Raw genomic sequence first — 13,764 nt, forward strand, 5'->3', positions numbered from 1 at the left:
ATCTGAAATATTTAGTAACTTAAGAAACAGATTTGCTGATAATAATTTTTCGTAGGATTCTCTCCTCTGCCTCTGCATTATTTTAACCAGCTTAGATTCCTGCTGTCTACAGTTACGGGAAAACAGGAGGAGGCATTGACATGTTGGAAATACTTTCACAGAAGTTTGACAGCAGGACATTAATATTTACAAATCCTACACAGTGTGTTACAAAGTGGGAAGCAAAAGGAACTGAAAAATGCGTTATCCTAATGTAACTAAATAATTGCTGCCAATTGAATAATATTTATAACACCCTAGATTTTGATCAAATTGTAATGAATAGTACAATTAGTGCTCACTGAATCATATAAATTTATTGAATCCTGAAATTCACAATTTTTATTGATCTTGTGAGATCAGGATAATGCAGTGACAATTAATGTGCGGGGGTACCTACAAAATGCCCATTGTAGTTGCATGGTGCAAATTTGGGCTGCTGGGCTCCCAAACATTGATTTGTTAGCTTTAGTGGAGGAATGTGCAGTGAAAGCCAGGTACATCTGAACATGCAGGAAACAACATAAAATTTGAAGGAAAGAAAGCGAGGGCACCAGCTGCTCATTGCACAAAGAGTTTCAAAATGTCATTAAAAGGAATATTGCGAACAGGTTACCTACTTGCTTGACTATGTATACCGTACATGTCAAAGGGAGACCAATAGAGATGGGACAAATGTAAATACCCTACAAATGTACTATCACCCTAAAAATTATGTACCATTTTCATTTGTTTTTGAAGGGCTGTGTATAGTGTTGTGCTTAAAATCCAATTTGATTAAAGAATATATTGATACACAATTCAGCAAATGAAAAATAACTAATTTTCAGACAATAATGAAATTATTTTAATTATTTATGACATGATTTTGCCATAGCACGCCATTAAGCGTTATTTGTCATGAATATTGCTCACAGAAAATGGTAAAAATAAAATCTGTCAAAGCTTAGGACTACTTTTTGTAGCAGTTATATATTCATTTCACAGAAAATGGAAGGGCATATAATTTTTCTTCAAACAATTTCCAACTGTAACAAAACAACAAGTAATGTCCTACTGAATCGTTTGCAAACATACATAAGAAATATTTTTTAAGGTATCATTACAAAATTATTGCAGAGCTGCACTCATTTCAAATATTTAAACATTTGATTTTTAAATATATATGTTAATTTTTAAAATAAACTTTGATAAAAACATTCTTCAAACTGCTTTAGAGATGATTTACAAAGATCATAAAATACAGGTATTTTCACAGAATAATTTTTATATAAGTGAAAGTAAAAAGATGGATGCAAAGTGAAATTTTCACTGCAGTTCCTGAAGGAATGATACTTTTCTCCAGATAGTTTTAACCATCCCAGGTTCTATCCTTTGGATTGATAGTTTTCTGAAGCACTGTAATCTCAGTGACTTAGACAAATTCACTTTTGGAGTACATGCTTGGAATTTTCCTTGCTGTCTGTTTTGGGTTATATTTTCCATACTGTGCAGGCCTGTAACTGTAACTTCTTGCTTCTTCATTGAGACATGAACAACAAAGTATGGCACCTGCCACTATCAGGAAGCCGGCAGTAGCCCAGCCGATGTAGAGAGCTTCTCCAAGTTCATGTTTCAGTGAGTCTGGAACCAGCGGGTCATAGAAATTTCTAATGATCGTGTGGCCAACCCAAGAAATGGGGATTAGGACAATAATTCCCGTGAGTATAAGCATCACCCCAGCTCCTATCAATATGCGGTGTTTCACCTGTTCATTCTCAATAAGGCCGCGAGTGCACTTCATTCCCACGGCGGCGATGAGGATGCTCAGAAATGCTAACGCCACGGCAACACACATCAGAGCACGGCTCGCCTGCAGCTCAGGGCTGAGCATCAGGAAGGAGTCGTACATCTTACACTGCATTCGGATGTTCGCCTGCCGAACGCAATTCATCCACAAACCTTCCCACCTATTCTCAAACACCACCAGCTTGTCCCCGATGAAAGCGGTCACTTTCCATTGGGGCAGTCCTGTCACTGCACACGTCCCGACCAAGCCAATAACCGCCAGGATCAGACTCACTAACTGTAGAGCAGGACTCACCATTTCTTCTCGGGTTACAATTAGCCACACTCGCGCGAAATCTTCCTTTTATAAAGTAAATTGGAGAAGAACCATCGATAACAGCAAACAGGTAACTGCCGTGTATCCCTTGACCAGCTGGTCCCTGTCAAAATTAAGCAACAAAATGTTCTGCACTTTCGTGAGGTCAATTAATCCCAGACGTAATAACCTGGGACGTTCTCTTCTCTTTGCTGTTGGATTTTAAAGGAACCATTGATTGGGAAAGGAGAACACATAACAGGGTGGGGCAAGTTCAGCAGCCAATGAAGCGATCTCTGGGGATGAATTATAATACCTGAAGGGACTTTACCCCCACATCTTGGAAGTTGCAAACACTTGTGAAAGAATTTAAAATTATAGTGGCTGTGTTACTTAAAAGAAAACTACTACTTTTTTCCAGCCAACTCCTGTCGTGCAGAATTGACCCTACACCCTGTGGTTTCACAGATGATGATCATCCTGCCACAATCTCCCTTATTCATGTTTCGACAGTGGATGTTCTACAGGTTATTTGACTGCAGCGCACATCACACCTGACTGACCTCATCAGAACATCCACACTCCCAGCAGCAGTGGCTGGATGGTGGTCAGAAACAAGGACCCTGACGATTTCTACCTCCCCTTCCCTAGGTGTGCTGTGTCATGTCATTGTCCTGTCACTTTCCACTCCAGCCAGATGGGCCAGTCTCCAGTTTCCCGCCCCAACAACCCCCCCTCAAAAAATGAAGTCAGGCATCTTCTTGATGTATGTGTTCAATGTCTCATTGGATTAACACATTAAGCTATCAGATAAGTCTATCACTGTAATATGGAGTTCAACAACTTTCTGTATACTGTGTCAAAGTACTGAAGAATTTTGCCATGTTTTGAAACTTAATTTTTCAACTTGTTGCAGCATGAACAGCGCCTGACTACATAAGCATATTTTTGAGCACTCTAGAAACAAAGAGATTCATTCAAGTTCCATGCACAAGGTATTTCTGTTTTCCTGAGAACAGTACTAAATGTTAACCCCTGTAGCATAGCAGCTCAGTCATTACTGGGTCCAAAGGGCAATGTAACTCTTACTAGCGTCTAACAACATATTGTAAGCACGTGTGCTCAAGTGGAAAGAATCGGTTTAAGTTTTATTTTTAAAAAACACTGCTGGCTTTCTGCTCTATACTGGAGACCCACCAATGATATTTTGCCAAACATGGCTGAGTTTCAGTACGCTGTGCCATCTGAATTAATTCATTAACAATTCTGGATTGCAAGCTTGGTGTTTCTAAAATAAAAGTTAGCATGAAGTTAGTACGTCATAAACCATTGATTTCTTTGAACATCCAAAAATTATCAGAAGTATTTTCAACAAATTGTGATTGAACTAGAAAACCTATTACTCCTATAGGTGGCAGTGTGATAGACATTTTCAATGTTAAAAATACAGTGACTGCATAATCTTGTCACCAGGTTCCATCAAATACTTCCAGAAAATATTTCTTCATGAATTTTTTTCTCGGTCACTTAAATTTCTGTTGTTCAAAATAAGAATCTAAATTTTTTTTACTAACATATTTCACAATAGCATGATTAAATTTATCTAGCAAACTGCCTTTTGGGCCTACCTTCTTTGAAGTTTTTATTTGATGGCCCCAGCTTCTTCCAGAGGCCTGTACTTGAACATATCATTTTGTCCACATCTGAGACTTTATGAACTGAATTTGGATTGTGAAATTTGAGCATGAACAATTTCCCAGGATGCATCACTTTTCATTTAGTTGAACTGATATTTTCTGCCGAGCACATTGTCTTCAAATTACTTTGAAAGACAAGGGATTAAGGGCAGCATGAGTGACAAAGGAAAATAGATTGATACAGCAAATCCCTTGTCATGTAGTGTGTGTTGAATTGGAGTGAATCCCTTTATTTGCATGTGGATCAGTAGAAGTGTTCCTGGATGAAATGGTGCAGAATATGATTGTTCAGTTTGGCACCGTAGGTCACCATTCACAAGTTGTATGATGTACATGGGAGGAGGTAATAGTGCATGGCAATGCTACTTGCAACATCCACAGGACCTAGCAGCAAACGTAGAAGAAATTTGGAAACATCGACAAATCAGCTAAGCTAAAACAGTCTGCAAACTGTCTGGAAAGACTGCACTAATAAACCCATTGGACATTTCCAATTTTCTTGATCTAATTCCAGATATGTTATCAATTATCTTGTTTATTTGCATTTTGCTCAATGGTCCACTGTAATTTTCCTAAATTGAAAAAATAATTAACCAGTTTCTGATGATTGATAATTCATCTCACCTTTTTACCTCTGTTGTGTCATGGAGTGAAATAAATATGTAAACGATTTTGCAAAGCAGCTCTGTGTATGGTGAGGGAAGGAAAGAAACAACTTTTTCACTTCAGTCCATGATATCACCAGTATGGGCATTAATTGTGAACTGGGCACTATCCACATAAAGCAGGGACTTGCTGATAAAAAATGTTGGTTACATGAGGCTGGATTTTCATTCGGTGGGGACCCTGATGTCTGGAGAATTTTCAGGTTCTGACCCCCAGACCATGTCGGAAATAGTTGCACACTGTGATTTTAGAAGAAAAGGCCGCTAATTGGCCTGAAGTCAAGATTGCCATCCAATTAGTGGTGGCAGGTGTGGGGAGGAGGCGGGACTTACACAGAATGGGCCCAATTTAAAGGGCAAATGGCAGCCCTAGTGATGCTGGTCGTTTCATCCACAGATGGAGGAGAGAGAAAAGCAATAAGCCAGCAACAGGTCAGGAACCTGTGCCAGGGCTGCCCTACATTTTTCTGATGCTTCTCTAGAGGTGCTTTTGGCGACCGTGGCAGCAAAGAGATGTATCCTATTCCCTGAGAGTGGCAGGAAAAGGCTACACAGCCAAATGCAGGAGGCAAGGCCAGGTGGCTCAAGCTGTGAGTAGCTGTAATGTGAGGAAGACATAGGTTCAGTGCTTCAATGATGTTCTTAGCTCTGGCAAGGGAAGTATAACTCCTGATCGAGCATCAGTGACCTGCCTTATGTGATGTGATGCCACCTGAGAAATGCTAGCAAACTCTGCTGCCAAACTTTGGAACGAGCCAAATGTAAAGAACTTCAAGGCCACAGTGATTTTGACAGCTACTGACAGGGCATGCCCACAAGGACTTTGAGGTTTAAGGTCATCCTCTACTAGGGTACACGTGTCAGAAACCATCGATCTGGAAAGGTGAAGGCTCCTGTGGCACTGATGCTCTGACATAGAAATAACTTATTCTTAGGGAGGTGGTGATGTAGTGGTATTTCACTGGACTGGTAATCTAGAGACCCAGGGGAATGTCCAGCAGATGGTGGAATTTGAGTTCAATAAAAATCTGGAATTAAAAGTCTAATGATGGCCATGAAATCATTGTTAATTGTTGTAAAAACCCATCTGGTTCACTAATGTCCTTTAGGGAAGGAAATCTGCTGTCCTTGCCTGGTCTGACCTATATGTGACCCCAGACCCACTGCAATGTCCTCTGAAAAGGGCAATTAGGGATAGGCAATAAATGCTGGCCTAGCCAACAATGCCCACGTCCCATGGACAAATAAAAAAAATACCCTGTTCTGAGGGTATCATTTTCATTGGTTTCCTGCTCTTTGGTTGTGCCCCTTGTCTGTGTTCCTCAGTGGTCTCTATCTCAGAGTAGCTCATTCGCTTTGATAGATCTGGACTTGCAAGTCTTCCCATACTTCTCACCCCACTTTTCCCTTGGTGATTCCTACCAGCTTACCAATTTGTCCCCTGCAGCTGCCCTAGTGCTCACAGTCCAAATGTTCAGGGAGCAATTTTCACACGATGACATCTGTGTGACAGTTCACGATGGTGTCTCTGTGCACCCCATTTATAATGCCTTCTGATTATCTCCCCAGGCATCACTGGCTCTCCAATGTGTTGGCACCTCCCCCTGATGGATGTGTTATGAACTTTCATAGTTCCTGTGCCTCTTTTCCAATATGGCAAACTGCTTTCAATGAGCTGTTAACTAGCTTGTTTTGACCTTTTCTGCTTATCTGACCTCTTCAGTTCAGTTGCCGAGCCCCATTCCCAACACCAATATCAAAATTGCTGACATATGGTTACTATGACAGGCTACTCGCCAGTACGAAATTGCAGGCTCAGCCACCTCCGTTGCCACTGCCCTCTGTCCCCACCATCCCCCCCACCCAACCTAAAACCGCCCCCCCCACCACCACTGCAATGAAAATTGAGCTCTTCTTCTTTGTTTTAAAGGACTTTGGTTTTTGTGGTTGATCACTGGCCACAATGAAAATTGAATCTAATTTCAAATGTGGCTATTGCGTGCACAGAAATCTGGTTTTGCAGGCCTCTGAACTACTCTGGAAAATAGCCACAGGATCACTTTCAAGCTGCTTCAATGATTTATGGAAAAAAAACATAGGTGATGAAATTTGACAGCTTCAACAGTAGCACAAAACAAGTAATAGAAAATTGGCACCTGGTTTTAAACATTGCTTCATTTCCTTTTCTATTAAAGTTTTTAGATGTAATGTTGAAAATTGAATCAAAATGAGTCACCCTTTGCCTTTCTCTATTCCTTATGCCATCTGATCCACCAAGCGAAAGAATAAAACACCATCAAGGGAAGGAACGTCAAAAACAAGAGCAGGCATTTTCAAGGTGCTGCTTCAGTCAACAATACATTTAAACCATCGAAAAACAAATACTTCTAGGCAACAATAAAAAGTAATATTTGGAACAAGTTGGACCAACTCCTCTGCTTCCAGGAAACTCAGGGGAAACTCAAAATCACAATCTTTCTTCTTGAATGGGCTTTCTGTTGCCCAATGCCCCTTTAATCACCCTACAATTCTTAAGGCCCAAATTACCCCAGTGCTTTCTATCAATTGTGAGCCCACCATGTGCACTTGATGTCCATCCTCATCATGCAGATAAAGACCTAAATGAAATTCACACACTTCTTTGTCTTTGCAGTGTTCCCACACAAGTACAAACACAAGCACCAGATGAGATTTTAAACTGAGCAATGCCTTAACGGGCTTTCTGTGCTATAATTCAATAGAACATTGTGTGACAGAACAAAATGACAAACTAATTCTTTCAACCGGAATTCTTTTTTAAATTACAATAAAAGATAACCATGATACAAGGTGATTGTCACTCACAGGGAGTTTGCCAGTGGCTCAAGCAATAATGAAGGCCCCCATGGGAGATTTTCAATAATTGACAGTTGTAGTAATTGACAGACTTCAGGTGGATCCTAGGCGCAGATTATTTAAATTCATAAGGAGGGAATTTTCTAAAAATTTATTGCAGAATGTGGGCAGTTGTCCTTGGTAAAAGCAAAATACCATGGATGCTGGAAATCTGAAACAAAAACAGAAAATGCTGGGAAAACTCAGCAGGCCTAACAGCATCTGTGGAGAGAAAGACAGAGTTAACGTTTTAAGTCCATATGACTCTTCTTCAGAGCTAAAAAGAAGTAAAAATTTGATGAAATTTATACTGTCTAAGGGGGGTGGAGCAGGTGAAGCTGGATAAAAGGCCAGTGATAGGTGGAGGCAAAGGAAAGATTGTCAATGATGTCATGAACAAAAGGACAAAGGGGTGCTAATGGTAGTGGTACTGGCTAAAGGAGGTGTTGACAGTGGCATTAAGGTCAGAAAATAGAATGTGGTAATAGCAGGACAAGGGTGAGCACTCTGGAAAGAACAACATGAACAAGTGACAAATGGCCCTAGCTGGGGGTAGGGTAGTGGGGTAGGGGGAGGGGACGGTAATGGGAAAAAAGATTGAAAATAGGATAAAAGGTGGGGGTAAAATAAGGAATAAAAATGAAAATAAATAAAAATAAAAGTAATTGGATAAAAAATAAAAATTAAAAATTTAAAAAAATGAACATTGAACAAAGGGGATAAAAAAGGGGTGAGGATGGAGGAGCGAGTTCATGGTCTGAAGTTGTTGAACTCAATGTTAAGTCCGGAAGGCTGTAACGTGCCTAATTGGATGATGAGGTGCTGTTCCTCCAGTTTGAGTTGAGTTTCACTGGAACATTGCAGCAGGCCAAGGATGGACACATGGGCATGAGAGCAGGATGGTGTGTTGAAATGGCTAGCAATAGGAAGGTGTGGGTCACGCTTGTTGACAGATCGAAAGTGTTCCACAAAGCGGTCAACCACTCTGTGTTTGGTCTTTCCAATGTAGAGGAGACAGCATTGGGAGCAGCAAATGCAGCAGACCAAATTGAAGGAGGTGAAAGGAGTATTTGGGTCCTTGGACGGTGAGGAGGGAGGAGGTAAAGGGGCAGGTGTTGCACTTTCTGCAATTGCATGGGAAGGTGCCATAGGAGGGGTAAGAGGTGTTGGGAGTGATGGAGGAGTGGACCAGCCTGTCCTGGAGGGAATAGTCCCTACAGAATGCCGACAGGGGACTGAAGAGAAAACCAGCGCTTCTGACATGGCTTCCTTCTTCCTTAACCGAGGTTTTCCACCCACAGTGATTGACAGGGCTCTCATCCGTGTCCGACCCATCTCCCGCGCCTCTGCCCTCACACATTCCTCTCCCTCCCAGAACCATGATAGGGTCCCTCTTTTCACCCCACCAGCCTCTGCATTCAAAGGATCATCCTCTGCCATTTCCGCCAACTCCAACATGATGCCACCACCAAACACATCTTCCCTTCACCTCCCTATCGGCATTCCATAGGGGCCATTCCCTCCAGGACAGCCTGGTCCACTCCTCCATCACCCCCAGCACCTCATCCCCCTCCCACAGCACCTTCCCATGCAATTGCAGAAGGTGCAACACCTGCCCCTTTACCTCCTTCCTCCTCACCGTCCAAGGGCCCAAACATTCCTTTCAGGTGAAGTAGCGCTTCACTTGCACCTCCTTCAATTTGATCTATGGCATTCGCTACTCCCAATGTGTCTCCTCTACATTGGAGAGACCGAATACAGACTGGGTGACCGCTTTGCGGAACACCTTCGCTCTGTCCGCAAGCATGACCCAGACCTTCCTGTCACTTGCCATTTCAACACACCACCCTGCTCTCATGCCCACATGTCCATCCTTGACCTGCTGCAATGTTCCAGTGAAGCCCAACGCAAACTGGAGAAACAGCACCTCATCTTCTGATTAGGCACTTTACAGCCTTCTGGACTTAACATTGAGTTCAACTACTTCAGATCGTGAACTCTCTCCTCCATCCTCACTCTTTTTTATCCCCTTTTTTTCAATATTTTTATTTTTAAATTTTTATTTTTTATTCACTTATTTTTATTTATTTTCACTTTTATTCATCTATTATCCTGTTTTCGGACTTTTTTCCCATCACCATCCCCTCCCCCCCACCGCACCCCCACAAGGGCCATCTGTCACTTGTTCATGTTATTCTTTCCAAAGTGCTTACCCTTGTCCTGCTATTATCACATTCTGTTTTCTGAACTTAATGCCACCATCAGCACTTCCTTTAGCCAGTACCACTACCATTAACATGCCTTTGTCCTTTTATTCATGACATCTTTGTCAATCTCTCCTTTGCCTCCAACTATTGCTGGTCTTCTATCCAGCTTCACCTGCTCCACTCCCCTTAAACAGTATAAATTTAATCACATTTTTACTTCTTTAGCTCCGAAGAAGTCATATGGACTCGAAACGTTAACTCTGTCTTTCTCACCACAGATGCTGTTAGACATGCTGAGTTTTTCCAGCATTTTCTGTTTTTGCCTAGCTGTCCTTGAAAAGGTTATTTTGGGCTTTCTTCTGGAACCACTGCAGCCCGTGTGGTGAAGATATTCCTACAATGCTGTTAGGTAGGGAATGCCAGGATTGTGTCCCTGCAACATAGGAAGCTCTAAACAAGGCAATATAGATAATTTAGTTTCCCTAGTCATCTCAATGTTGCCATTAAGTGTAAGAGTAGTGACTTATGAGTTTTGCTACTAAGTCCAATGAGTTCATGATTTATAAAAGGATGAGTATAGCATTTGTAGCATTGGAGATGGTGCCTGGCTGACATACCAGCAGCTCCTCAGATTTTGAGGTGGCATATGATATATTTGAAGTTATTCTCATTCAAAAGTAGGTATGTAGTTTCATAAGCCATCAGAAATTCGAACCTGGGTACATTACAAGTTAAGGCCCCTCTGCACTAGAAGAGATATTTTTTAAAATGTAAAAATATGTTTCTTCTTGAGGTTGCTATTACAAGCAGCAGTTGATCATCTCACCTTCCAATCACTGTGGTTTTAGTTATGCTTATGATGAACAATGCAAAATGGCAATGTGCATATTTCTGAACTGTCTGATTTAATTGTTAAATTCTGGTCAATTTTGTGGATCTATTTCAACCTTGTCACTCTGCCCCAACCTGAAAGCAGCATCCTTGCTACTTTGTTTTGTATTGATCTTACAAGATTTATTTTTGAAGTTATGAGATCTGTGGGATAGAAAATGTAGTTATTTCCACAGGAGGAATAATTTATTGTTCTTTGATAGTGTATGTAGCTTACAATTTAAGATATAGTGGGTGCTGATATATTGAACATCAGTGTATCAAATATCTTGATGCATCAAAATCTGTATCTAGTGCTGGTCATCACAATAATATTATATTGAATTTTACTTCAATACATCAAAGTAATTTTGTGCCTTCATTTTATTTTTTCCCCTGCTCCTAGCTTGAGCCATTGTTTCTTGCACTTTCAAATCAGTCCTGGATGTCCATGTACTTGCAATAGTTCTTGAGGTTATTGGGGATGCCTCAGGGGCAGCAGGTTGTGATCCAGAGAGTACAGCAGGGCTTCTGCTCAGCCTCTGCGGAGGCCTTTGATTCTTTCAGAAATCACAAGGTTATTCTATTTTAAGTATTGAGTGGACAAATGTGCACCTTCCTATTGTGGTTCCTGCGTTATTTTCCAGAAAGCCAGTAGATGAAGGATAGTATTGGAGCCAATTTTTGCTCAGCTTTACATTTGTTTCCAGAGTGAAACATCACAAACATTCACTTCTAAATTCAACCACACCACAGTTTCAACAAATGTCTCTTTATATGTGCTCAGGTGAAACCCCAATTAATGCCCATTACCTGCATACAATTAAACACATTTATTGTACAATTAAGATTCCCTTCTTTCTCTTTGAATAAAAATTAGAGTTCATCTGCACAACCTACATTTCAAAACAAATTAAGATAAAAAAAACCTTCCATATTCTGTACAAAGTGTTACATTGTGGGATGCCCCTCCTCTAAGACCGTTAACAATTTCTTTGTACATGCACTTCCTTTTGTAAAATAGACAGTTGATGACTTGCATCCGCCCATGTAATTTTAGCAATTTCCTTTCTCTGCAGTATTTGATTCTAGTCAGCAGGGTCAGACTGTAACCTTTACTCATTGACTTTTCACAGAGTGTACATTATCCCACAAGGAACAATTACTTACATAACATTCAAAAGGCATACTATCTTCAGCATGCCCCTTGTATAGAATCTCATATAAAATATTTGACAGATAGAATTCCATATCCAGTGCCTCCATAAGAGTCTATGTTTGAATTGCTAAAGTACTTTTAATAATCATGTTTTTTTGTAGCTTCCCAAGCTAAATGACATTTCCCATTTTCAACCATAAGAGATATTATGAAACCAGCTACACTTTTTTACCCATCAGGAAGATTAACATGTGAAGCATCACTGAAAATGTTTCAATCACTTCCTGTAAAGGGTCAACATCAGAAGCTCTTGTAATTATGATGTGAGATCAAATGACTGAGAATTAAGGGAGATTCAGAGGGAGGAGTAGCTCCAACCTCATGTAAAGGTCCAAATGTGTAAACACTTGCTGTAAATAAAGAGTAATGGTTTTGAGGAACTACAGACTCAAGTAGCATACTTTGGGAGAATAGTCAATCCCCAAAATCCCTCCGTCTGACCCTGACCACACAATGATACATGGTGGCAGCAGGTAAAAGACCCAGCAGACCTTAAGAAGAAACAGCTAGCAAGCAAAGAGATCCTTGAAGAAAGGACAAAAGAAAAACTTTAAGACTTGCCAAGACATCAGAACCTCGTGAGAGAAGCAGATATAAGCTGAGGCATAGACTCGGGGACTGGACAGCTTATGCCCCAAGAGTGGTTCCTATCCATTTCTCTATGATTTTGTCTATAATCACCTTTTTGCCCTTACAATGTACAATTGGTAAAAGACTAAATTTTGATTGCTATGTCTAATAAATGTAGAATTAAAATATTTATGTCTTTGTCCCATACCATTAGATCCATTGCAACTACCTCATTAAAGTCACATGACAATCAAAGATTTACAGTAGGATGCAGCAGCATCCAAGAATACTTTATACAGATTTAACGCTTCTCACTAAACTCTTTTATTAGCCTTGTATAGTCGTCATCAACCACATCTGCATCTTTTAACAAGGTTTTAAATCTTTGACACATAGGGTCAAAAAAATTGTCTGGGAAGCTTTAAGATAATTTGCTTTTTTTTCCTCTCTGATTTTATCACCTGATGCCATTAATACTTGTCCAAAGCTCTAACAAGAAACATCAGGATGAGAATTTTCTCTCCATCTGGTGGGCCGATTGGGAGCGGGCGCAGAGCTGGTTGCCGCCCGTGATCAGTTGTGCGCTTAAGGCCCATCCAGTGTTACCTTTGTGGGCGGGGAGAGGGAAGGAGAGTCGGGGCCTGCGCTCTTTCACGCATGTGCGCAAAAGAGCACAGAAATCTCCCTGAGGCATGAAGCTGCCTCAGAGAGATTAAGTTCAATTTCAAACTTCAAAATAAAAAAAGGTAAAAAATCATTTACACATGTCCCCTCATGTGACAGTATCACATGAGCTGGGACATGTTTATCAAATGTTTGAAAAATATTTATTAATTTAATAAACCCTTCATGAAACCTCACCCCGTCCGTGGATAAGATTTCATGAAAAATGCGAAGGCCGCCTGGGCTCTTCGTCTGGCGCCAACCTTAAGGTTGGATGGGCTGCCCAGTCAAATTGGTTAATTGTTTTATTAATGGCCTTAACATGCCTTTGACAGTCCAGCGGGTGCGCGCCCGCCAAATGAAAGATTGGAATGATGCGTGGTGACGCCCACCCCCACACACTGAACAGAAGGTTCTGCTCCAGGTTTTGTTCAGGGGATACAATAACATCCTGATTGGGTAAACAGCAAATCAACTGACCTTCCAAAAATAATTACCTTATCATGCTCCATGCCTTTCTCATAGCATGCTTACTCAACAGCATTGATGTTTCACTGGCGATTACATCAGTATTGATAAAGTGGCATACTCCAGCTATTTCACCTGGAAATATCCTCTTTAGTTAACTAAATGAGCTGTCATCACCAAACCTACACTCCATGACCTTATGTCAATCATCATGGCTTAGTGAATCTAGATAACATTTTAACCAATCTGTTCCACATACTGTTAAAATGTAAGTACCATCTAGCACAGAACAGTTAAACGAGTCTACGACTAATTCATTCATTGAAGGATTGAACCTCCTTGTGACCAGTACAATTAATTTAGATCCATCATCACCTTCGGCCTCAGAATTTTGTGTGTTATGCGCCAT

The 13,764-nt window shown here is 40.8% G+C and overlaps 1 protein-coding gene across 1 annotated transcript; it reads right to left on the reverse strand.

Annotated features, from left to right (window-relative positions):
- Nucleotides 1-862: 862 nt before the first annotated feature.
- On the reverse strand, nt 863-2,349 carry LOC121290674 (claudin-8-like). The gene has a single exon (XM_041211432.1). It carries the CDS (start codon nt 2,123-2,125, stop codon nt 1,454-1,456), a length of 672 nt encoding a protein of 223 aa, XP_041067366.1. The 5' UTR covers nt 2,126-2,349; the 3' UTR covers nt 863-1,453.
- Nucleotides 2,350-13,764: the final 11,415 nt, after the last annotated feature.

Source organism: Carcharodon carcharias, chromosome 18 (assembly GCF_017639515.1).
Source record: "Carcharodon carcharias isolate sCarCar2 chromosome 18, sCarCar2.pri, whole genome shotgun sequence".
NCBI lineage: Eukaryota > Metazoa > Chordata > Chondrichthyes > Lamniformes > Lamnidae > Carcharodon > Carcharodon carcharias.

Bases quoted from the DNA above. Each gene is read 5' to 3' on its own strand.
- LOC121290674 (XM_041211432.1), bottom strand. From the start codon at position 2,125: ATGGTGAGTCCTGCTCTACAGTTAGTGAGTCTGATCCTGGCGGTTATT.